The following is a 22,882-nucleotide window of genomic DNA, read 5'->3' as shown; positions in this document are numbered from 1 at the left end:
TTTAGCAGCAGAAGGGAGCGAGGGAAGGGAACCCGATGCCAGTAATAGTTGTGAGAAACTTTCCAGAATAGATGTTAAGAAACACTCAAGGTTTCAACTCCACCTGGGGACCACAACCGCAATACAGGCTGCCAGCTTTCCCTGGTCACAGATCCCCATCCACCAAACAGCAGGATGCATTAAACAATACAGCTGTCTGCCTTGATCCGCTCCCCAGTTTGTCTCTGCTGCCATTACCTGCCTCAAGAAAACCCTCTTCATTCATCTTTTTTTTTCCCCTCTCCCTCGTTGCGGCAAATGGGAATCAGATGTTTTGCAGAGGAAGGACAGACCCCCACCCATCCTGCCTTGCTGGGGAGGTGGGACAGCATCTGTGTAATGTGCACACATTGACAGGAAGTTTAACATTCCACCCAACTTCCATCACTGGCCAGCAGCTGAGGCTGCAGCACAAATCTGCCAGCGCGTTTTCACGAGGGTAAACCAAGCGCTGGGCCCGCTCCATAAAAGCTTCCACTCACAGTTGTAAATAAGCAGCGGCAGACATTACCTCTGGAAATTAATGCAACAGGATTTATTTTATCACCTGCTCTTGGCTCTTACGCTGCGAGGAATTTCTAAAGCTTGCCCGTGAGGCTTAAAATTTAGGGCTGAGGCTTAAAAAGACATCCTCTGGTGCTGCCCCGTCAAAAGCATGACTTGCCTAAACAAAGACAAGGCCCCTTTCACCCCGCAAATTCCTTGACAACTGCTGCAAGCTTCCTGCTGGCATTTGATATGCTCCGTTTCGTTCCCATGACCAAACTCCAGTCATGCTGAGGCTTTCCGCCGAGCAGTTGAAGGCTCATCTCGCTGACACTCTGAAGCTTTTCTGTACTCTGATGTGAAACTTGCCTCGTTCTCTGCACCGGCGGCAGTGTCACAGCGAGTCAGGGGAACTCGACGTGCATTCTGCTTTCTATGTCTCAGAGCGTGCAGGAAAGGCTGAACGTCTCACTGCAATCACAAGGTGAGACAATGAGGAGCCGCTGCGGGACATCACGTGTAATTAGTTTTAACCTTAAGTAGCTGGGAAGCAACCTTTTCTTCTCTGATTTCTTCTTTTGGTTTGTTTTCACTCAAGTCTACATGAAACCTTATGAAAGCTCTGTGGCCATTTAAATAAATACGGACACAACAATAGTCAGCTGTCTAAGGTTATAGATGCAGCTGCTTCACTTTCACTTAGCGAGGCCGTATTTATGCATCCAGTCCTGGAATCTGAACCAGTGACCTCGTCATCACAGCCACCAGCTCCTCCTGACGGATGTCTCAGCAGTGATCATCCACTGGCACCCGATATGAAACCAGACACAGCCCCCCTCTCTTTGTCTCGTCAATGATGGGGTAAACTCACCAAGCTGACTCTGTTTTTCCCAGCATGTGGTTGCCAGGTTGGACAGTTCCCGGTATTTCTCCGCCAGTTGGAGTTTGCCGTTACAAAGGCGGGGTCGTCGAGCGAGGCTCTCCTCGGCCAAACTCCGGTTGGAGGTCAGCAGCGTCTCCCGGTCCACTTGAAGCTCCTGAAACTGAACAAAGGTGCAAAGTCAACAAAAGATGAGCCTGTCCTGCATGTGATTCGGCTGTGCAGCGGTGTGCGTGCTGTTACCCTAAATCCTGTACGAGACATTATAAAGAGGAGGGACTTTTATTTTGAAAGGTATACGTTATTTTTCCTACTTCTCTGACCCTTTCTGAAGTGTTGTTGATGTATTGATGCAGGCTGGAGTCATGGTCTCTGCAGGATTTTAAGGACCTGCAGAAAGCCTGCACAGTATAGCAGAGTAAATACTTAAATTCATAGACTTTCCTACAAAAGGTAATGTCCTGGATTCGAACAGGAAATCTTTACTTCGTGAAATGCACTGCATACTTAGATAAGCTCTACTTCCTCTATTCAGTCTAAACTTTTCTCTGAAAGTTTGAACATTTTCTTTGCTTTCAGTATTTTTTCTATATATCAGAGCTGCAGTGATCAGTCAACTAATCTATTCGACAGAAAGTTAATCTGCAGCTACTTTGATATTGTAGAAACTCCCATCACTCGCTGGTTCCAGCATATTAAATATGAAGATTTGTTGCTTTTCACTATTTTATATAATTAGAAATGGAAAATCTCTGGGTTTGGACTGCTGGTCGGACAAAGAGAATGAAGACATTAGAAGATGTCATCTTAATAATTGTTAGATTAACAGATAAAGAAAATGATCGTTGCAGATATGTGTGACATTAAGTTACTTTGAACAGACTGTACTTCTGTTTTGGAGCTGCAGTTCCTGTGTCGGCTGCACCACTACAGCGGACTGTTGAGACCGTGATGACTAGCATAGCGCAGACAGAGACTCCGTCCACGGTGCTATAGAGGCTCAGAGAGCATCTATGTAGGAGAGACTCTTAATGCTGTTTCTCTACAGCTGCAGGAAAGTCCCAGTGGTTCCTGTTCAACACGAGGCAGAGTCAGACCCACTGCAGCTGCAGGCCTTCATATACCCTGAATGACCCCGGAGTCGGGAGGGAACCGTGGCTGAGCTGAGAGTTTTCTATGCATCTGAAGCTCACTGGGAGCTGCATGATACAATCACTGTCGTAGGCAGGATGCTTTATCTTCGACGCAGGACACTGAATCACCTGAAGGTGAAGTGTGCTGCTCAGGTACAGCTCAGCAACACCTGCTGACGGAGGGAAGAGGGTCAATCAGTCACATTCTCCACCCGCATCCCACCTGGAATACTGATGTCCACAGGCCTGCCTCTCAAACAACCATCAGGCAGGCTGAAGGTGGAAACAGAGACTGACAACCTCACAAGTCTGCCACAATCTCCCCAACCTACCTGCCCCCCCTGGATTACAGCAGCCTGTTCCTGACACAAACAATATCAACCGCTGGTCGTTTTATGACTTCATAGTACGTTATTTTTGAAAACAGAATTATTTATATCTTACAAATAGACTTTTTATTTCAAAATCAAAGCATTCTGGAATAAAACCCTCCGAGCGTCCGTGTTTCTGAGCTCCAGAATGAGGGAAACAAGCCTTTAGCATGTATTACTGTCGTTCTAAAAATAATCATGATTAAACTCTAGGATCTGACCCCACAGCAGTACCAGGTCCTGTTCTTCATGTGTTCCTTGTTCACATCATAACTTCGGGCCTGGACCATGAAGTGATATTAGTGCGTTAGTCGACCTTTGTTGGGCTCAACTCAGGCTGCCTTGTATCACAATGACTGCTCACTTTCAACAAGTTCACATCGCCATGGTAACTACTGATGGCTAGTCAACCAATCTCCTCACTTACTGAATACTGCAGTGATGAAAAGTAATTAACTACATCTACTCATGTACTGTACAATTATGATATTCTTGTACTTTGCTTGTGTATTTCCATTTATGCTACTTTATGCTTCTATTTCAGAGGCGAGTTTTAAACTTTTACAGCCCCTCAGAGAGCAGCGTCTTGTTGGGGCCTCCGGTCACGTTTCAGATGTCAACGAGTTGTTAGCAGTTCCACCAAAAAAAAAAAAAAAACCTTCTCTGACTGTTTCATTGAAATCATGTTTGAGGCCCAAAGGGCGCAAATTTATGGTCAAAGGTCATAATTCTGGGTGCTTTTGGCTTAAACGTGCTGTTGAACGTCATCGAAGTGCTGCTGGGAGAGATTGTGGTGGGGGTGTGTGGATATGGGGGAAGGGGGCGGGTAATCACTGTCGCTAGACCATACGAGCCAAAACTATGAATTATTCAACTGAACGCCACTCCCTTTAAGTGCAGCCAAACAATGCTGTGACGGTGCCGCCGTAAAGGACCAGTCGGCGTCTCAAAATGCCACTTCATGAGCTTCACACTGCGAAAAATCTGAATCCCCGATGACTATTTCATCACCGCGAGCATTCCTGCTATTCTGCCCAGCCGGATACTTTTCTTGCTCAATTGCTTTCTTTCAACAGTCAGTCACTTAGAGCCTGAAGGCCACATCATCGAGTCCAGCGCTGTACGGTGCATCTGTCTCACATTTTACGGGTCATCAAAAGGATGTACGAGTCCCAAGTTTAGAGGAATTTGCAGAATGTGCCCCGTAGTCAAAAGAAGGTCTGTCTGAGTGCAGGAGGAGATACTACAGATGTGCTGTTCATTCTAAAAATGTGTCCTCGGAGAATAAAGATAACGCTGTTAGTTTCAGACTTGCAGAACCAAATCATGCATCCTGTTTTCCTTAAACAGGAATCAATACGGACACTCCATTTCCTGCTTTGGTTAGTCCGCCCGCCTGTCAAACAACTGCCGCCGTCTTTGGGGAGCGAGTGTTTTTTGAATTTGATGCACGGGCCGTAAAGCAGGGCCGACAGTGTTTACCGTCCCTGACAAATGACACTCTGGGAGCACTTAAGCGTCGGGAGTTCTGCGCCGGAGAAGACGAGGAGCAGCGCTGTTGTTTTCTGCGGTTCAACGTGTCTGACCGCAGGAAAACGCAGTAAATAGGTGTTTTTCTTTCATCTCAAATGAGGCTCAAGCTTAATTAGGCTTCTGCAGTCCACAGCCGCCAATTTAACATTCAGCCTGCGATGAAATTGACGGGGTGCAAAAGTCTTTTCCATGAAAGAGAATTCTTCATGTAGCAGCAGGCCTGAGAGGAACGAAGGGCTCCAGACTGCGAGTCTCTGCCGGACGGCCGGCTCGATCACTCGCTGCTGTGATCAATATTTGTATAACAACCAACGATCAAACGTCTACGTGATGTGACAAACCCGCTGAACGCCACCTGCTCGGCTTTAAACAGCAGACACACAAAGTCAGCGAGTAGCCGGTGAACACGATGGAGCATTTAGCAGCTAAAGAGCTGCACATTTCCCTGAGGAGGTGGTGGAGACCAAAGCAGAGCTAAAAGGAGAGTGGATATTGGACTTCTATTCAAGACTTCAGATAAATGCTAATGTTTGTTTACAGCTTGTTGCTGGTTTAAAGGAAATTCCACCATTCACTACTCTTGTATGTTAATTTCTAATGGTAATGAAGGAGTTATCTGTAATCTGGCTGGACACTGTTTAAAAAAACGTCATTACTGGTGGAATGATGTGAGGAAAATATCTTACTGCTGTTTTTCTGCCCACCACAGCCACTATGATTTAAACTATATATTACATTATTTTCTCCAGGCTTGCATTTGTGGTTGACATATTTTTAAACAAGATATGTTTGCACCATGTTTGTACCACATGTTGAATGCTGCAGACATTCACGTCTGAGAGGTTCAACACCAGCCCGGAAGAGTTTAACGTCCTCTTCTGATACGGCTGGGTTTTTTTTTTTTTTGGGGGGGGGGGGGGGGGGTTACCTGTTTTGCTGTTGTGGCTCTCAGACTGAACTCCTGAGCCTCGATGAAGTGCTGCAGCTGTAGTTCACTGAAGGCTGCCGAGGTCTCCACACTCCTTTGTTTTTCTTGCAGTTTGTTCCTGCTAACTAGCTTCCCCTCTCGGGATTAATAAAGACATTTATCAGTCGATCTGCATCATTATTAACGGTCAATACAAAAAGTGTCCAGGAACAAGCTCCCATAGCCCCGATGACAAAACCTCATGTGACTTGATGATGATTCAGATCATTGCACTAGAAATGTTATGACACGCTGCTGAAGCTGGTTGTGTGGTCTGCTATTAATGAGAATTTGAAGAACGCTCCACCATTCAGGCTGTAGCATTCATGATTATGAATGATTTAACTCGGTGGTTTACATAACACTCATCATTAACATGAGATTAATGAAGCGTTCTGCTCCCAGAGCTCATGTGGAGATGAGAGACGGGTTGTGAAGCCGGCCAACCGTGATAATATATACAACCACATGTTTTGGTATATTCTATATACAGTAAAGCAGACGACATCACTGGGAGGCAGGCCACTTACTGAATAAACGTCCTCTGCAAACACACGTTCTGTATTATAAATGGGAGCCTCGATGAATGGTTTCTAAAACACCTCCGAGCGCTCTGCATTGTGGATCTTAGTGGCTCTGCTTTGCTCCCGGGGGAGAATTGTATGACCTCTCGGTGAGATTCGACCACTTTGGCTCCATCATCCATTCACAGAGCCAGGTTTCAAATGTCACAGCCTTCGCCAAGGACCCGGCAAATAAGTAATGTCTTTCTTTGTTTCTAAGCAAAATCACATGACAATCAGCTTTTGGCGTCTTCATCAATCAAGGAAGAGGAGCGTAGCAGAAGACAGCAATGCAAAGGACCCGTCCAGTTCTCGAAGCAGAGTCCCCAACCCATCGGAAACAGATGAATTTCTTGATTAATCAACTCTCTGGATGTTTGTACAATCACAATGAGCACATGCATGAGGAAGACTATCCCGCCCTGGTTATGTTTCACTGCACACACTGTTGCTATCACTCCACCCATGGCTGTGAAAGCAATGCAATTCTATAGCCGACTGGATCCAGACTGAGAGAGTCTTTTCTGTTTGAGGACCCCCAAGGCAAACCTAATCAAAATGGGGCCCATGAAAATGTTTGGGAGCCACTGGTGCACCTTGTATCTGTGTGTGTGTGTGTGTGTGTTAGTGTGTGTGACAGAGAGAGTGATGAGGTATCGCTTTACGTCAGGAAGGTCATCATGTAGCCCCGAAACGTGCCTCTCTGACACGGAGAGGAAGGCACGTGGAATTCGCTTTAAAAATCTGCCTATTTTAATTTGCCATGCTTAAACACAAAGACACACTCATGAAAGGATGCGACCGAAGGTGTTTCCTGCTTGTCAGAGACCACTGCTCAATTCGGCATAACTCCGACAAATCAAGACGCAACTTACTGCAGCCAAAGTCCACTTTTATTCAAAATGAACTCTGCTCGCCGACGCATCGTTTTGGAGACGAGAAGTGAAGACGACCAGTTGTAAAAGTTAAAATTTTATTCAAACAAGTCTTACTATGTACACCGAATTAATGCCGAGTTGAATAGTATGTTGTAAGAAGTCTAATATTTTCTCAATGCATCTTCTGCTTTGACTGCAGGTCCTCTATCTGATGAAGAAACACAATATTGCTATATTTTTAAAGGGAGTTCGGCGCACGGACGCATCCACATAACGGCGCGTATGGGGTCTTCACCACCTGGATATGATGCTTCCTGCATTAAATTAATCACTTGTACAGACCGCACAAATACATATCTTTGTAATGCATCTCGGCTTCAATAACTAATAATTTACCTCAGATATGGGGAGACCGGGTTCGTGGAAACGAATTGGAAATCAGACCACTCGCCACGCAGACAATCGATGAGCCATGTAAAGCGGATTTACGTTACACATCATTTGTGGTGACCAAAAACACCTAAATGCTGATTTGTAGCGGCGAACAAATGTACAGCCCGGAAACAACGAGACCACGTCGGTGAGGACAGAATAGGAGCTCAACAAAGCGTTAATAAGGCGCAAATTCCTGCTGGCACTTTGGTTCTTTGGGGAACAGAAGATGCCTACCTTCTCATTGAGCCGAATGATTTGGTCCATTTTGTCGTCGTTTTGTAAAAGCTCCCTCAGCTCACTTGTGCTTAAAGCCCTGTAGCCGTCGGGACAAGTGTTGGACTCCTTCAAGTTGGACATTTTATCCCTTCAAATTGCGGCTGAAGACGGTTTGGAAACATAGAGTCCACGCAGCGGTTTCATCTCGCTCACATCGGAATGCGATGCGATCAGCCCGCATGGAGCGTCAAACCAGACACCAACCGGCAACCGGTGCGCTTCCTGTCAACGCCTTCAAAATAAAATAAGTTTCCTCTTTTAGCGCTCTGAATGGGAAGTGGCAGGGGTGGAAAGGAGCGAAGTACATTTACTCAAGTACTGTAGTACTACTTAACGGCAATTTAAGGGTACTTGTGTCCACTTTCTGTGAGAGTATACTTCTACTCCACACATTCATTTGACACCTTTAGTTACTTTGCAGAATCACATTTATTAAAATCTAATAAACAAAATAAAATAGTATATGTGTGTATTTCAGTGTAAGCTACGACTTTGACTTTTAGAGCTCCACATTTACCATCTGCAACATTAAAGTGCTGTATTAATGATGCATAAAGAGTACATTTACTTTTGGTACTCTCAGCATGTTTTGATGCTGATACTTTTGCATTTTTAAGTAAACATTTGAGTGCAGGACTTTTACTGGTAACAAAGGATGTGTGGGAAACTTTGGTATTGCTACTTCTACTGAAGTACACAGTGATTGGTCAAATCCTGAGACGTATATTAAGCATATGTGATAGGTGGTAGCAAGACAGAGATAATTTTAACATGTGTGTATACTATTGGCTGGTTTTATAACGATGTGTATGTTGTAAAATGATGATTTGTTTGACTTATAAGACAGTTTGTTAAAAGTTATGAAATACATGTATAATATTTCCCTCTGAAATGTAATGGAGTAGAGGTGTGCATAGACTGGAAATACTCAAGTAAAGTACAAACACCAGGAATTTGTGCTGAAGTACAGTAGCTGAGTAAATGTACTCAGTTACATTCCACCACTGGCACATTACCACAAGCCAAAGGCCCCACACTGAAACCAGGTTTTTGGGGCCCCAGCGATCTGAGGTCTTGAACACGAGTGTGTGAATGAATCTGGGAAACATAAACATAAAAAACTGAGCCGTAAATCTTGTTCCTCAGTGTTTTATTTCCGTTCTTTACTTTGTTCGAAGTATTTTATTTGTGTGCTGTGTTTTATGCATCAGTGGTGTTTTCTTACATTGTGTGGTGAGCTAAAGACAATTTTCCACTCTGGTGGACAATTCTATTATTTTCTGTTGTTCCCTGCAGTCTTCTTATTCCTTTTTTTTTTTTTTTTGCTGTAATAGTGTCAATAAAGGTTCTCTTAGACATTAAATTATTTATATTTTAAATCAGCTGTTTCACAAATTGCCCTCAAAGGCTCATTACTCCATTTAAAAGGTGTCATAGTGGCAAACGCTGATTTTTAACTCTAGAGCAATTAACACAAGGCTGATTTTTATAACATTAAATGTTTTCTGTATTAAATTCCTTTTTATTTTCTGATTTTTACTGCCAGTTGTCATGCTGATGAGTTTCTTTTTGAAAAAAAAAAGTGACAACTGTCCCTTTCGTCTGTGTCAAGCTAGCGCCGTTAGCTCTAGCTTCACTTCCGTTTTAGATTTTTCAACATTAAAGTCCACGTGACAAGGTACAGGCTGAGAGCCCTTCATTAATAGCAGCAATGGACAAAGCATTCAGATTCTTTACTTAAGCAAAGTACAAATACCATACTGTAAAATACTGCGTTGAAAATGTGAGCCTACTTAAATAAAAGTATGTAAGTATAATCAGGAAAATGTACTTAAAATATTCAAAGTAAAAATATGCAGAAAAAATGTGTTATACTGTTGTATATGATATCATTAGATTATTATTACTTACACATTGATGTTAAAGCAGTATTTCACTGTTGTGGGTGTTTGAGGTGGAGCTCATTTTAAACTCTTTTGTACAGGGCAGCACCTAAAGATTATTTTCATCTTGGATTATTCTGAGATTGTTTTCTCTATTAATCGATTGATTGTTTATTTGGTTTATAAAAACAGAGGAAATGTAAGAAATGTCATCATGATTGCCCGGATCTCAAAGTGACATCCCAAACCTCAGCATCATTAAAACAGATGAAAATAATCTGTAACATTTCATCACTATCGTGTGTTCGGGCTGTTTTGTTCCCACATTTCTCAGAGCTCTCAGCTACTTTCTGAGGAAGTTCGGCCTCTCTTTGGACAGCTCTCATGTGATCAGTTCACTAAACCCTGAACTGTGGCAGACTACCAACATCCAAACCCTCTCATATCCATTGAACGTCTCAGGACTAAGTGAAGCCATGACTGATGGCTGACAAGATATCATTATGTGGTCAGTGTGAGGGATTATTAGACGCATGTAGGTCACCAAACTGTTGCTTTAGGGCGTTTTTTCATAAAGAGAGTCCATACGATGTTTTTGAACATTTTTGCCTTGTCTGCAGTCTAATACCTGGACTCAGCATGACCTGCCTGAGGCATAGACACAACCTCATGAACTGCCTCGGCTGCTAGGGGCCCTGCTGCCACCAGGGGGCCCCAAGACACCCAGCGTGAAAACGAAAATGAAAATGGATGAATGATGAAGATCAACATTTGTTTTGTTTTTTTTTACCAAACATGGTAAATTTATTAAAGACAATGCATGGTTACAGATTAAACCACTGGTTTCCTCAATTTGTATGTCCGTATAAAAGAATTAAGTGAGTTGATAGCAGCTGCACCAAAGAGACATTTCCACTCCAACCGCTCAGATGGTTCATTTAAATAACTTTTCAATGCCTAACGAGGTCAAATTATCTACTAGTTTATAAAAAAGCAAAGATTAGAGAAAGTCCCCCTTTCATTAATTAATCATAAATTGATTATAATTAACCATTTATTAATCCATATAGACCATTTATAATCCATTAATTAATCCAATTTATAATCCTCCTCCAGCACTGCGTTGGACCCTTTGACCACTTACCTTCTGTTAGATGGATTTTAAATATAAACTGTTCATTAATTATTTATTAACTTTTGCATTTGACGTTGACTGAACATTTTGCTGATGTTTTATGAGAAAATAAACCCACAATTGTTTATTAGTGACTAAGCAGAACAATCTACTCGTTCAGTAAATATTGCAGAAGTGGAATGAATGTAAATGAATTTCCATGTTGTGTTGCTTCTACTTCCACTTCATTACATTTCAGAGGCAAATATTGTACTTGTTCCTACTTTATTCAGATGGAGATTTACATTGAAAACATGTAATCAGATCGTTAAATACGACACGCTGTGGTTTCCAGTGATTTTGGGTTTGTACCACCTTGTCTTTGACATCAAGTTTGACTTTTGAGCGGTCAGAAAATGAACTCAGGTTTGGTTTGTTGCCGCTCGGTTGGCAGCAGGAGAACCACATCACCACTTCTGCTGATTGCTGCTGCAGTCGCTGCCAAACGGTGGCGAGATGCATAAACTCTGGTTTCAGTGGACAAGGCGCTCGTTCTTTTTTGTGGACTGAAGAAACGTGTCGGCTTCTAGTCAGACATCAACACAAAATATTGACTTTCTAACCACTCAAAACATTTCCAGGCGGTTTTTATTGTCAAGTGTTCTTCCTCTCAAGCTCAAGGATCATTTTAACAACTATATTTTCCTGATGTGGGATCAATAAAGTCTTATCTTATCTTAATTTTGTGCCATTTGGACCAGTTTTATACTTGATTCATCAGAACTAAAGCAGAGGCCCAAGAATGGCAGTTTTTCCTCTATGACGTTTTCAATAATGCAAGATAACAACTTCCTTTTGCATAATTTAATAGCTTTAATATCTTTAATACACAAACAATTCCTCTAAACTCGAAAGGCTTTGACGGGGCTCGAAAACCGCTGAGAAAAGGAAAATAATCTGAACCAACTAAAGGGAGCAAGAGGCTGAAGAAAAGCCAGAAAGCAAAACAAAAAAAACAAAAAAAAAGGCAACCATATGGGGCAAATTACACCCAAGAAGAGGACATATATAATTAATTGTGAGGATATTAAAGATGTTTTTTAAGCACTGACATGTTCTAATCAGTCTTCTGGCTTTGAAAGATGCTTTTGGAAAGACAGAAATCAGCTTTTTTCACAGCAGACTTTTTGATTTGTCAAAGCAGAAGTAAAAATGAGATGAATTCTGGTGCCGACGGCTCGGTCCCGTCAACGGTGAGTCGGTGTCCACAACCTGATCATTCTCATTCCAAGGTACTTTCTGCCAGTCTTAGAGACGCTAAAGGGTTAGCGATCTGTATGAGACGCTGAGGGACCTGATAAAGGTGTCGGTGTTTGATGGCAAAGGAATGAGAACGGTCCGGCTGTGCGAGCTGACTCACTGTGGTTTGACACCACGCTTGAACTCAGGAAGAAGCTCGCCGACTCCTGAGCTTACCCTGCTTTTACCCTGCCAAACCATCTCCTGTGAAAGAGTTCTACAGTGAGACAATTCAGCTTCCTGGAGTGCTTCATATCCTGCAGAGAATTTCAAATGTGCAAATTGATCAAAGGTTACGGTCAGTTCACAGGAAGTGAAAGACGAGGTTTTGTGATTGGTGCAAAGTGTCCGTGACCCCTTTAAATTACAGCCGTTCCCTCCTTCAAAGCAGTGTGGTCCATGACGCAGCAGAGAGCAGACAGGAAATCCACCAGAAAAGCTTCTCTCAGAAGGAAAGTGATCAGGAGTAAATCCACAGCAGGACATGGAGGTTCAGGTGACATCAGGTGAAAGGCCAAAGCAGACGGCAGGAGGCGGTCTGGTGACAGGAAACAGTCCCTCCTCAGCTCTCAGGTCGCGTTCAGCAAAATCAAGGCTTATTCTATGCTGCTGTAATGCCCAAATTTCCCCGGCTGGGTATAAATGAAGTTTTATCTTATCTCATCTTATAACACCTACATGCTCATTAAAGTCATTGCAATAGCAAACGAAGTACTTTTGTGCAATGTGTTTTTTTCCTGACCGAGTGGACTATCTTTAAGGATGTCAACAGAATCTCGCCAGCGTTATTCTAGTTTTTGCTATTGTCAACAAATCAATGGAAAAATCTGCATTAGTCTGTCATTCAGTACTCTGTGACTTCCTTACACTGTCTGTGCCGTTCAGCCTCACGTCTTTGTTCTTAGTGAAGATGTTAAATTTTCAAAAATACATCACAAAAAAGGCTAAAAAAAAAGGCTTAATAATCCCCTGAACCAGCTGGGCACTGTGGTTTTTAGCAAATGTCACTCAAAGAGGAGTAAATTGTGCATCTGTTGGGGACTATTTTCAGCTGTGGATTAATACATATTTTGGAGCTCTGGTATTTCTGGCAGCAGGTGACTCAAAACAATCCACAGCGCTAGTGTTAATCATAAAGGAGGAACGGGTCGGCCAGCGCAACAGTGTGGCTCTGTGACACACAGGAAGTAGATACATGTCAATACTTGTTAGTGGGGTCAATTCATTGCTGCTTCTGGATTTGTTGACAATAATAAAAATATATATTATAAAATTTAAAATAGTAATTCTGTTTTTGCACAAATTAAACGGACGTAACATGTTGGACAAAGCCTGGCTAGCTGTCTGCCCCGCTTTCAGTCTTTATGCTAAACTAAGCTAACCGCCTGCTCAGCACAAAAACAAAGGCATATTTTTAAAAATATCAAACTATTCCTTTAAATGGAGTTTTTAAAAACTTGAAGCATTTTTTTTAAATATACCGATATTAAATTAAAATAATTAAAAGTCTAGTTTTATTCTGATAGACCACCGCTGTCTGATCAGTTAGCCACATTTGTCAATAACTGACAAATACTGCTAGTCGAGTGTCCAGTAGGACGACTTTCTGTGGCGTATCTATACGGAGACTGTTTGCAGCCTGTAAACAATGTTGGCTAAAGGTGGAATAAATTAGCTAAAGGTTAAACCTTTCACCACTTTAACTTCCAGCAGATCTCTGCCTCTTCAGTGCTCTTCTTTGTGCCTTCCTGTCTAGCTGGTGCACATAAAACACAGATAACTTCATCGTTTTTTTCCTTTCTATGATTAATATCAAAAAACACAAATGTCAAAAGGTAACGTCTTTCTGGTCTCTCTGATCAGCAGGATCCAGATAAGAAATGTCTCTTAGAATAGTCTCCTATTTGCTCTCTTGTGGTCTTATCCCAGGTCATCGTAGTCTTCTTCGTCCTCGATTTCACCTTCACCTCCGATGTCATCGTAGTCCTCCATGGAGGTGTTGTCTGCTGGGTCTGGATCCTGGTATGGTGGTGGAGGAAGGAGAATCTTCTCTTCATCCACTTTCACATAGTCAGGGATGCTCTCCTCGTAGTCAGGTGTAGTCTGCACATAGTCAGGTGTGGTCTGCACGTAGTCGGCCACGTCCTGCTCGTAGTCAGGTTCGGCCTGCACGTAGTCGGCCACGTCCTGCTCGTAGTCAGGTTCGGCCTGAACGTAGTCAGGTGTGGCCTGCTCGTAGTCAGGTTCGGCCTGTACGTAGTCGGCCACGTCCTGCTCGTAGTCAGGTTCGGCCTGGACGTAGTCAGGTGTGGCCTGCTCGTAGTCAGGTGTGGCCTCCTCGTAGTTAGGTGTGGCCTCCTCGTAGGCGGGTTCCTCAGCCAGGTTCTCGTAGCTTTGAGCCTCTAAAACAACAAATTTCACTTTACTTCACTTCAAATCCTTTTCATATTATTACTTTTCAGAGTTACAGCGCACCAGTGTGAAGTTTGGTTAATAATGGACAATGTGATGGCAGTTTGATGGCTTCATTGTATGAGTTGATTGACTATAACTGGCTAAACATGAGAAGTCATTTGTTGCATTGATTATAAACATACACAGATTCACAAATTTTATTTGTCTCCATAAAAACACACATAAATACTTCATACGTGGCAAAAGCTATTTCTAATCTAATTCTTAAAATTATTCTTTATGGCAGCTGTGTGTCTCAATTTCATAATACGTACTATACAGTACGTACTATATAGTAATGTGGAAAAAATAGTGTCCATCAGCCGCACAGGTGTAAAACACACTTGAAGACACAATGAATAAATGTTATCTTTGACACCATCTTCACCGAAAATTTGAACTATCAGCTTTCACTTAAAGGAATAGTTCAGGATTTAGGGAAATACGTTTATTTGCTTTAGCCGTAGAAGAAGATTGAGACCACTATCTTGTAAAAGTCTGTTAACATGAAGCTACAGCAACAGTTTGCCTAACTTAGCAAACAAAAAGACTTAAAACAGGTGGAAACAGCTAGCCTAGCTCTATCTGAACAAAATCCACCTATCAGCACATCTAAAGCTCACGACTTAACATGCTATATTTTGTACAGTTTTACAGGAAGTTATGTGGCGGACTTTTCTTGGCCAGGCACAGTAACTTCCTGGTGTCTCCAGTGGTTGCCGGGTAACAGCTCCAGAAACCAGGAAGTAGCCAGCCACTAATGTGGCTAAAAATTACTTTTGCTTTTTTCAAAACTTTGTTGACAAACACAATATTATTCTCAAGCAACAAGGTAATCTTTATCCCACGTTAGCTTACTAACTTTAACAATGATACGTTTAGAGTTACGTTAGACACTTCTTTGTGTTTTTTACGTTAGTGTCAAAGGTTGCTATAAAAGACGCAAAGTTAAGCTAAATTTTCTTGAGTACTTGAACATTTCAAAACTTATAGCATCAGTCTTATACCGCAGCCAGGTCAAACCCAAGCAGCTTGTTCTTTTCTGGGCATTTAGCCCATAAGTAAATAACAACATCTACTGTATAGCCTATAGGCTTTTACTGCAAACTATTACTTATGTGCTTTTATATGCAGAAGTTAGCTAAAGCTAATCAAACTGCAGGAAAAACAGGGTAAAAGCTGCTGTGCATCCCTCCACAGTTTGTGGATCAGTTGCAGTTTTTTTTTTGGCGCGTCACTGCGCCAAAAAAATAATGTATTTTGGTCTGATTTGTAAAGAAACTGCCACTTGCTTTGTTTGGCCCGTGAACATCACTCAGTCTGATTTCATGACGCACGGATGAACTGATGGACTGAAACCTTGGATCAGAGTTTGTGGTTGTCTCTTGGACATGAATTCAGTTTGTGGGATCTTGCAACAGCAACAAAAAGAAGTCAACGAGTGATCTTTAACTGCCCTTCGTGTTGTCTAATTTCAATTGTCATCAGCGGTTGCATGTTTGTTTGGTTTGTCAAGACATATTCATTTGATACCAGAAATATCGGCCCATTGTTTTAGCCTTTAGATTTTGGGCTATTGTCAGATGGCAGATGAGGTTTGTTGTGATAATGTGGTGAAAGCGGGTGGAGGATGTGTGGTTCAGAAGAGGAAGGGGAATTTTCAGGGGAATCACTGTCATGTGATCCATTCTGAGAATCCACAGAGTCTTGCCTGCCGTGAGAAACTGTGTCCGAGGAGGTAAAGGTGGAGTCCCGGCTTTAAAGCTTCTCTCCTGGTATTTGTTGCTCCTGAGAAGTCGAGAAGACAAAGAGTCTGAATGCATGTTCTGCAGCCTGGAGTGAAAATTGTGACCTAAAGGAACGGTTCCACAATTTGGGAAATCCATTTATTAGCTTTCGTGCAGCGAGTTGGATGAGAAGATTGATACCACTGACAGATCAGTCTGCTACAGCAGGCAGCTAGTTAGCATAGCTTAGCATAAGGAGTGAAAACAGGAGCACACCTGGCTTGGGTCTCCTACCAACCTCTAAAGCTCAACAATTATCAAGTAATGTCTCAATTGTTCAATCATAGAAAACTTTGACGGGACGTAATGTGGGAAACCTTCATTCTCCCGCCCAAGAAATAGTCAGGCCCATAATAAATAACCACAACTTGATGTTTTACACTTCAGCTCTCGATTAATTAAACAGACAAGACGCTGTCTGACGTGTTACTTCACTGTAGAGGTACAGGTAGGATTTATCCTTTTTTCTGTGCCTTTATCAAGCTAGCCGTTTCCCATTGATTCTCCAGTCTTTATGCTAAGCTAAGATAACCACTTCATATTTAACAGACGAATATGAATTCGGCTAACTTTTAGCAATCCTGAGAAAATCCATGGATTTAATATCAAAGGTGAGAAATATATTCATGTATTACTTGATACTGAAGTCAGATCCTTTGTGGAGCTGTGAGATTCTGTGTTTGCCTGTGGAAAAAACAAAAGAGCATGCAGTTCAGCTACAGGAAGAACAATCTTTAATTAAAATAAAATAAAACTAAAACCCCAAAACACTTGATGTGAAACCGTTGAGGACAAAAATAAATTCAGGCCATATAATGAGGTTTTTAATTTACTTTCAGCTTTAAGTAGGACATAATCACAATAACAGTCAACGGTCACATTTGCACGTTGGCTGTTCCCTTAAATCCTGTTTACATCTAAATCCATGCACATGCAGGATTCATGGTTTCACATGTGCAATCTCCTTTTGTCTCCACATGTGCTGCTACTTATGATGATGAGTTGTGTTATATTACGTTCCCTTTATTTGCTCTATGTTTATCCATACCGTAAACCATCACTGAGCCCCCCTCTTTGCTGCTGCGGCCCAGTTTCCCCACAGGGATCATTAAATTTTCATCTAAGCTAATCAAATCCAGAGGGTAACCCTAATAATAGCAATTCATACAATTATAATAGTTTTTCCTCTGCTATGCAATGAATCCCTCAGATTAATTCTTTCACATGACAGCCTGGTTTGGTTTGGTTTCCCCTTTTTCCTCTTAATGTGCCTTGTGGTAACACAGTACAGTATATTGGTTTTTCTGTTAACTAAAAACAGGTAGTTGCTGACTGAAAATGAAACTCACTGCTCTCTTCTTTGTACTGTGAAATTTACTTTTTCATGGAATTCTTTGTGAACATGGAGGCCTGATGAGCACATTACATAGAAAAGTGTCTGATGGTTTGCCACCACTGTTCTACTGGCCATCGGTAGAAAGTAACTAAGTACATTTACTCAAATAATTCAAGCTACTTTATACTTCTACAGCACTACAACTCAGAGAGTTTAAGATTTTACAGACTACAATGAACAGTTTATAACATACGATGCACTGTTATATCCTAAAGTATCCAAAAATAGTTCCAGTTAGCTCAACTTCGACCAACTCTAACAGTAAAATACTGCTATCACATTTTTATGTTGCTAATAATATTTGCATATTTTTACATGAGATTTTCAGAGCAGCATCTTGTCATAAATTATGATATATGCTGCTGGTTTGTGCAGTTTATTAACAGCTTTTCAAAGCAAATGTCAATATTTCCAATAGAAATTATAGCTACTACTGCTATTTATTAACTGTATTATACTACTGTACAAAAAGCTAAAGAAACAGCAGTACTAGAACTAATAGTAATACTTCCTCTGTTAGCACAGGTTATAAAGGAGAATATATGTGCACCAAATCCTGGTGCACATATACTTCTCATATACTTATCTATTACTACATTATTTCCCACAAGAAGACTCCTTAGTTTAGGTCATGTTAACACTTCAGTACTTGGTATTTTCAGGATTTAAGACTTGTCGGGTCAGTAATTTTAAGTTAGCATCACTTTATTTAAACTCTGAACGTTTTGTTTATACCCTCTCTTTCACGGAGGAAATGTGCACCACAGGAGAAACACACTCTGTAAGAAGTGGTCTAGTTTTCACTGCATGTTCTGTTTTTTGTTGTTTTAATATTGCACATTTTATTGGTTTTGCTGTCTTTCGCACAGTCTAGCGTCACTTTACATTTCCCTTCATAGCCTGCCGACGCATAAGAATCCTTGAGTCCATGAACTTCTGATCAGTATCAGTATCAGACACATGTTGTAGCACGTTTCATTGGTGGGTATCATAACATTGGCTAATGAGGTGTGAGGTAATGCACGCCAAGACCTACAGTGAGGTTAAGAGCCAGCAAGAGCCAGCAAGTTACTAAAGCTTTATATTGCTGAATAGGAGCTATACGCTAGTGCATCCTAATATTACTAAGCTAACGCTGTTTTCCCATTAGCTCACTATTCGCACTGCTGCCTAGCTGGTTAGCTCGTAGCTTGAGCTAGTCTGACTAATTTGATCTAAAGGTCGGCACTGGCCTCCGTTAGCCCGGCCCAGCCTTGTCAGTCATTATAACATGGATCATATGGATCTTATCAGTCCATTACAATGTGCTGTGTATGGCCCGCACACTCGGGGGGTTGGACCATAATACAGGAGGCTGATCCTGCAGGAGGTTTCTCCCTCTGGTTCTCAATCATTGGTCCGGGGACCATTCTAGGGTCCTGCAGGGATCCTGTGCTGTAGCTTTAAGTCAGTGCAAATTATGATTAGGATTTTATTTTGCAGAACAGTCACATCTACTAGACAGCAATTTATGGCTAGTCATTAGTCACTGCTAAGAATTGTACTCATTAATATAGTTGATATAAGCAGCTTTTAATGTTTTGGTGGCAGTGAGCATAATTGTAGATTGTCAGAGATATATAATTATTATTTATTGTTCCTAGTTTTCACTCAGCACACTAATATTTAGCTTTACATTCAATGCTATAGCAGCAAAATCTCTCCATATACATCATTGGGACTAAAGTAAGATCCCATTTTCATCCTGCAGTTTCACTGCTGTGAACACATAGGAGAACCACAAAATAATGTGATTTACTGGTGGTTTTTGCAGGACTTCTACCAGCATTATTGAGCACCCTCTGGCAGTCACTCTGTCTTTGTTTGTTTCAGGGGTTGCAAAACATTTTCATGCCATGTACTATTCCTCCATTTGGTCATTGGAGTGAGCCCTATTCAACAGTGTCAACGTGAAGTTTGATTTGTGGTATATAGAGTATAAACACAGTATAATGACATAAACTTTGACAAACCGAAGGTACTGACCCCCAGCATATTCAGTAATACCTTATGTCCACACCTCAATGTCTTTCTAAATATAGGAAGACATTGCAAATGGAAAAAAACGTATAGATTTTTGGCCATTTTAATCAATATTTGGAAATGGAGTTTGTTGTAATGGTTTTAGTGTAATATAATAATAGTTATTATTAGGATGCTTTTGATTATTCAACTGTAAAGACTGATTCACCCTAACCCCCCCCCCCCCCCCCCCCCCCCCCCCCCCCCCCCCTTTTTTTTTTTTTTTTAGAAACGGTTATTACATCTAAAAACACTCTATAGGATGAGGCCTAAGCTAATCAAATCCAGAGGGTAACCCTAATAATAGCAATTCATACAATTATAATAGTTTTTCCTCTGCTATGCAATGAATCCCTCAGATTAATTCTTTCACATGACAGCCTGGTTTGGTTTGGTTTCCCCTTTTTCCTCTTAATGTGCCTTGTGGTAACACAGTACAGTATATTGGTTTTTCTGTTAACTAAAAACAGGTAGTTGCTGACTGAAAATGAAACTCACTGCTCTCTTCTTTGTACTGTGAAATTTACTTTTTCATGGAATTCTTTGTGAACATGGAGGCCTGATGAGCACATTACATAGAAAAGTGTCTGATGGTTTGCCACCACTGTTCTACTGGCCATCGGTAGAAAGTAACTAAGTACATTTACTCAAATAATTCAAGCTACTTTATACTTCTACAGCACTACAACTCAGAGAGTTTAAGATTTTACAGACTACAATGAACAGTTTATAACATACGATGCACTGTTATATCCTAAAGTATCCAAAAATAGTTCCAGTTAGCTCAACTTCGACCAACTCTAACAGTAAAATACTGCTATCACATTTTTATGTTGCTAATAATATTTGCATATTTTTACATGAGATTTTCAGAGCAGCATCTTGTCATAAATTATGATATATGCTGCTGGTTTGTGCAGTTTATTAACAGCTTTTCAAAGCAAATGTCAATATTTCCAATAGAAATTATAGCTACTACTGCTATTTATTAACTGTATTATACTACTGTACAAAAAGCTAAAGAAACAGCAGTACTAGAACTAATAGTAATACTTCCTCTGTTAGCACAGGTTATAAAGGAGAATATATGTGCACCAAATCCTGGTGCACATATACTTCTCATATACTTATCTATTACTACATTATTTCCCACAAGAAGACTCCTTAGTTTAGGTCATGTTAACACTTCAGTACTTGGTATTTTCAGGATTTAAGACTTGTCGGGTCAGTAATTTTAAGTTAGCATCACTTTATTTAAACTCTGAACGTTTTGTTTATACCCTCTCTTTCACGGAGGAAATGTGCACCACAGGAGAAACACACTCTGTAAGAAGTGGTCTAGTTTTCACTGCATGTTCTGTTTTTTGTTGTTTTAATATTGCACATTTTATTGGTTTTGCTGTCTTTCGCACAGTCTAGCGTCACTTTACATTTCCCTTCATAGCCTGCCGACGCATAAGAATCCTTGAGTCCATGAACTTCTGATCAGTATCAGTATCAGACACATGTTGTAGCACGTTTCATTGGTGGGTATCATAACATTGGCTAATGAGGTGTGAGGTAATGCACGCCAAGACCTACAGTGAGGTTAAGAGCCAGGATTTTAGAGACTCTGTGATCATGATTCCACATAAAAAGACATTTTTTACTTTATATGTGACATTGTATGTACTTTATTTCCCTATGTTATGGTCCAAATGCTGCTCCAACTGTATTATCATTCTGTTAATGCTCACACAAGCTCTGCATGTGTTAAACATAAATTACATAATGTTTTGTCACTCAGCTTTTCTTAAGATCATCAGTTTGTATGAGTGGCATTTCTTTTACACTAAAAGGAAAAGAAGAAGTGTGCGACAGAACAGGAAAAAGAACTAAACATTTTTATGTTGGCATGCAAATTGTGCCACTTCCACTAACTTCTGATAGATGTGTTGAGCAGAGATTCAACCTACCTCCTCTGGATATGCACTTGTTGATGAGCAGGAAGATGAGGCTGATCACCAAACACACAAAGAGCATCCCACCTATCACCCATACCCACATGTATTTACGCAGAAGGTCCATGTGCATTCTGCTCGACACCACCGAAGATTAAAGAGAGAAAAATGATCACATCAAAGCAGCCAAAAACTTCACAACGAGAAAGCATGTGAGCTGCTGCTTTTCAGTATACAGCACTGTGGATCGGAAAGAAGACCATTCACCACTTCCCCTTTTGTGCGTTGACTAAGTCACAAGGTTATTTTAGTGACAACTTTAGCATTCTGAGAGGCAAATGAGCCTCTTTACAATCTCTAGGGAATATTTTTTGTGAGGAAGTCGACCTCCTGCACTGCAACAATCACAAAAATGTTGTAGCGTCTGTTGTCGCTCAGCTGAAGTATCTGTGCCTGCACTTGACATGAACTTGTAAGGAGAAGGCAGTTTTCAAATTAACTCGTTACGCCAGCAAGAAAGACGTGTTTATGTTCCCATGTCTCTGTGAACACAATGATATAAATGCTATTTTCTATTTATCTGTCTGCCCCATATCCTCTCTTTGCAACAGCTTCCTGTCATCTTTAAAGACGGCAGAGAACGATCTGACGAATACTGCTGATTCAGAATTAAGTCTGGCTGGATATTGTGATAGTGTTTTGGATGCACACAAAGCCGTCAAGTCATCTTCTTCAGTTCCAAGTGACTTTTATAGTTAAAGTTAGGCTCAATATTTACATTTTATGGTAAATTCTCAGTTATTCACTCAAATGTCAATACAACGATTTTTATAAGTAATAATTTGATCTTTAACGTTCACTTCTAAATGCATTCGTGCATCAAGTTCGGCCTTATTTTACCAAAGATCAACTTCTTCTTTCCAAATGCTCAGAAGGCACCTTACCTTTTCAGAAAACAGCTGATTGCTTCAGGGCTTGGTTGTAGCGGGATGATGATAGTGGATGGCGATTTATGACGGCATATATTGTATTTGGATGACAGTTTCTAATTTTCTTAGTTAACCGAAGGAACTCGGAGGGTGAGACTATCTCCTCCCCACCCTCTGCCATGCTCCAGTGACTACAGCATTTGTGTGTGTGTGTGAGAGAGAGAGATAGACAGTCAAACATACATGTTAAATTTATACATCTCTGTGAAGTAGTGTGTTCTGAGGGAATGTGTGATGTTTTTGAAGGAATCATGGGCCTCACTCTGTCTCTGTGATGTTAAAGATGTCAAAACCAATATTTTTTTCACTGATGTCAATGTCTTATGACACTTCATGTCAAAGCCGACACAGAGCATAACATTCATTTCCGAGTCTCTGTACATTTTCAGTTCCTCTTA

At 41.1% G+C, this 22,882-nt stretch overlaps 2 protein-coding genes across 3 annotated transcripts in view; both read right to left on the bottom strand.

The window, feature by feature from the left end:
- The window catches only part of vps37d (VPS37D subunit of ESCRT-I), a 33,276-nt gene extending 25,550 nt beyond the window's left edge, over window positions 1-7,726 (bottom strand). The window contains exons 1-2 of the mRNA XM_041952467.1: window positions 7,520-7,726; window positions 1,397-1,568 (exon numbers count right to left, since the gene is read on the bottom strand). Coding sequence (XP_041808401.1) covers window positions 1,397-1,568; window positions 7,520-7,642 — 295 coding nt within the window. The 5' untranslated portion in view covers window positions 7,643-7,726. The remainder of the gene's footprint in view (window positions 1-1,396; window positions 1,569-7,519) is intronic.
- A 2,566-nt stretch (window positions 7,727-10,292) lies between these two features.
- Window positions 10,293-22,579, bottom strand: LOC121617728 (DNA-directed RNA polymerase II subunit RPB1-like). Of its 2 annotated transcripts, XM_041952946.1 has the most exons (5): window positions 22,440-22,579; window positions 21,511-21,629; window positions 16,734-16,782; window positions 16,023-16,099; window positions 10,293-14,259 (listed from the first exon to the last, which is right to left on the bottom strand). In XM_041952946.1, the coding sequence occupies exons 2-5, from the start codon at window positions 21,626-21,628 to the stop codon at window positions 13,778-13,780; spliced, it is 726 nt and encodes a 241-aa protein (XP_041808880.1). In that variant the 5' UTR covers window position 21,629; window positions 22,440-22,579; the 3' UTR covers window positions 10,293-13,777. The 2 variants fall into 2 exon arrangements, with proteins under 2 accessions (XP_041808880.1, XP_041808879.1); XM_041952945.1 differs by lacking the exon at window positions 22,440-22,579 and having other exon boundaries at window positions 21,511-22,020.
- Between the last annotated feature and the right edge of the window lie 303 nt (window positions 22,580-22,882).

Source organism: Chelmon rostratus, chromosome 14, assembly GCF_017976325.1.
Source record: "Chelmon rostratus isolate fCheRos1 chromosome 14, fCheRos1.pri, whole genome shotgun sequence".
NCBI classification, from domain to species: Eukaryota; Metazoa; Chordata; class Actinopteri; order Chaetodontiformes; family Chaetodontidae; genus Chelmon; species Chelmon rostratus.
This window is presented reverse-complemented; position numbering and strand designations above follow the sequence as displayed.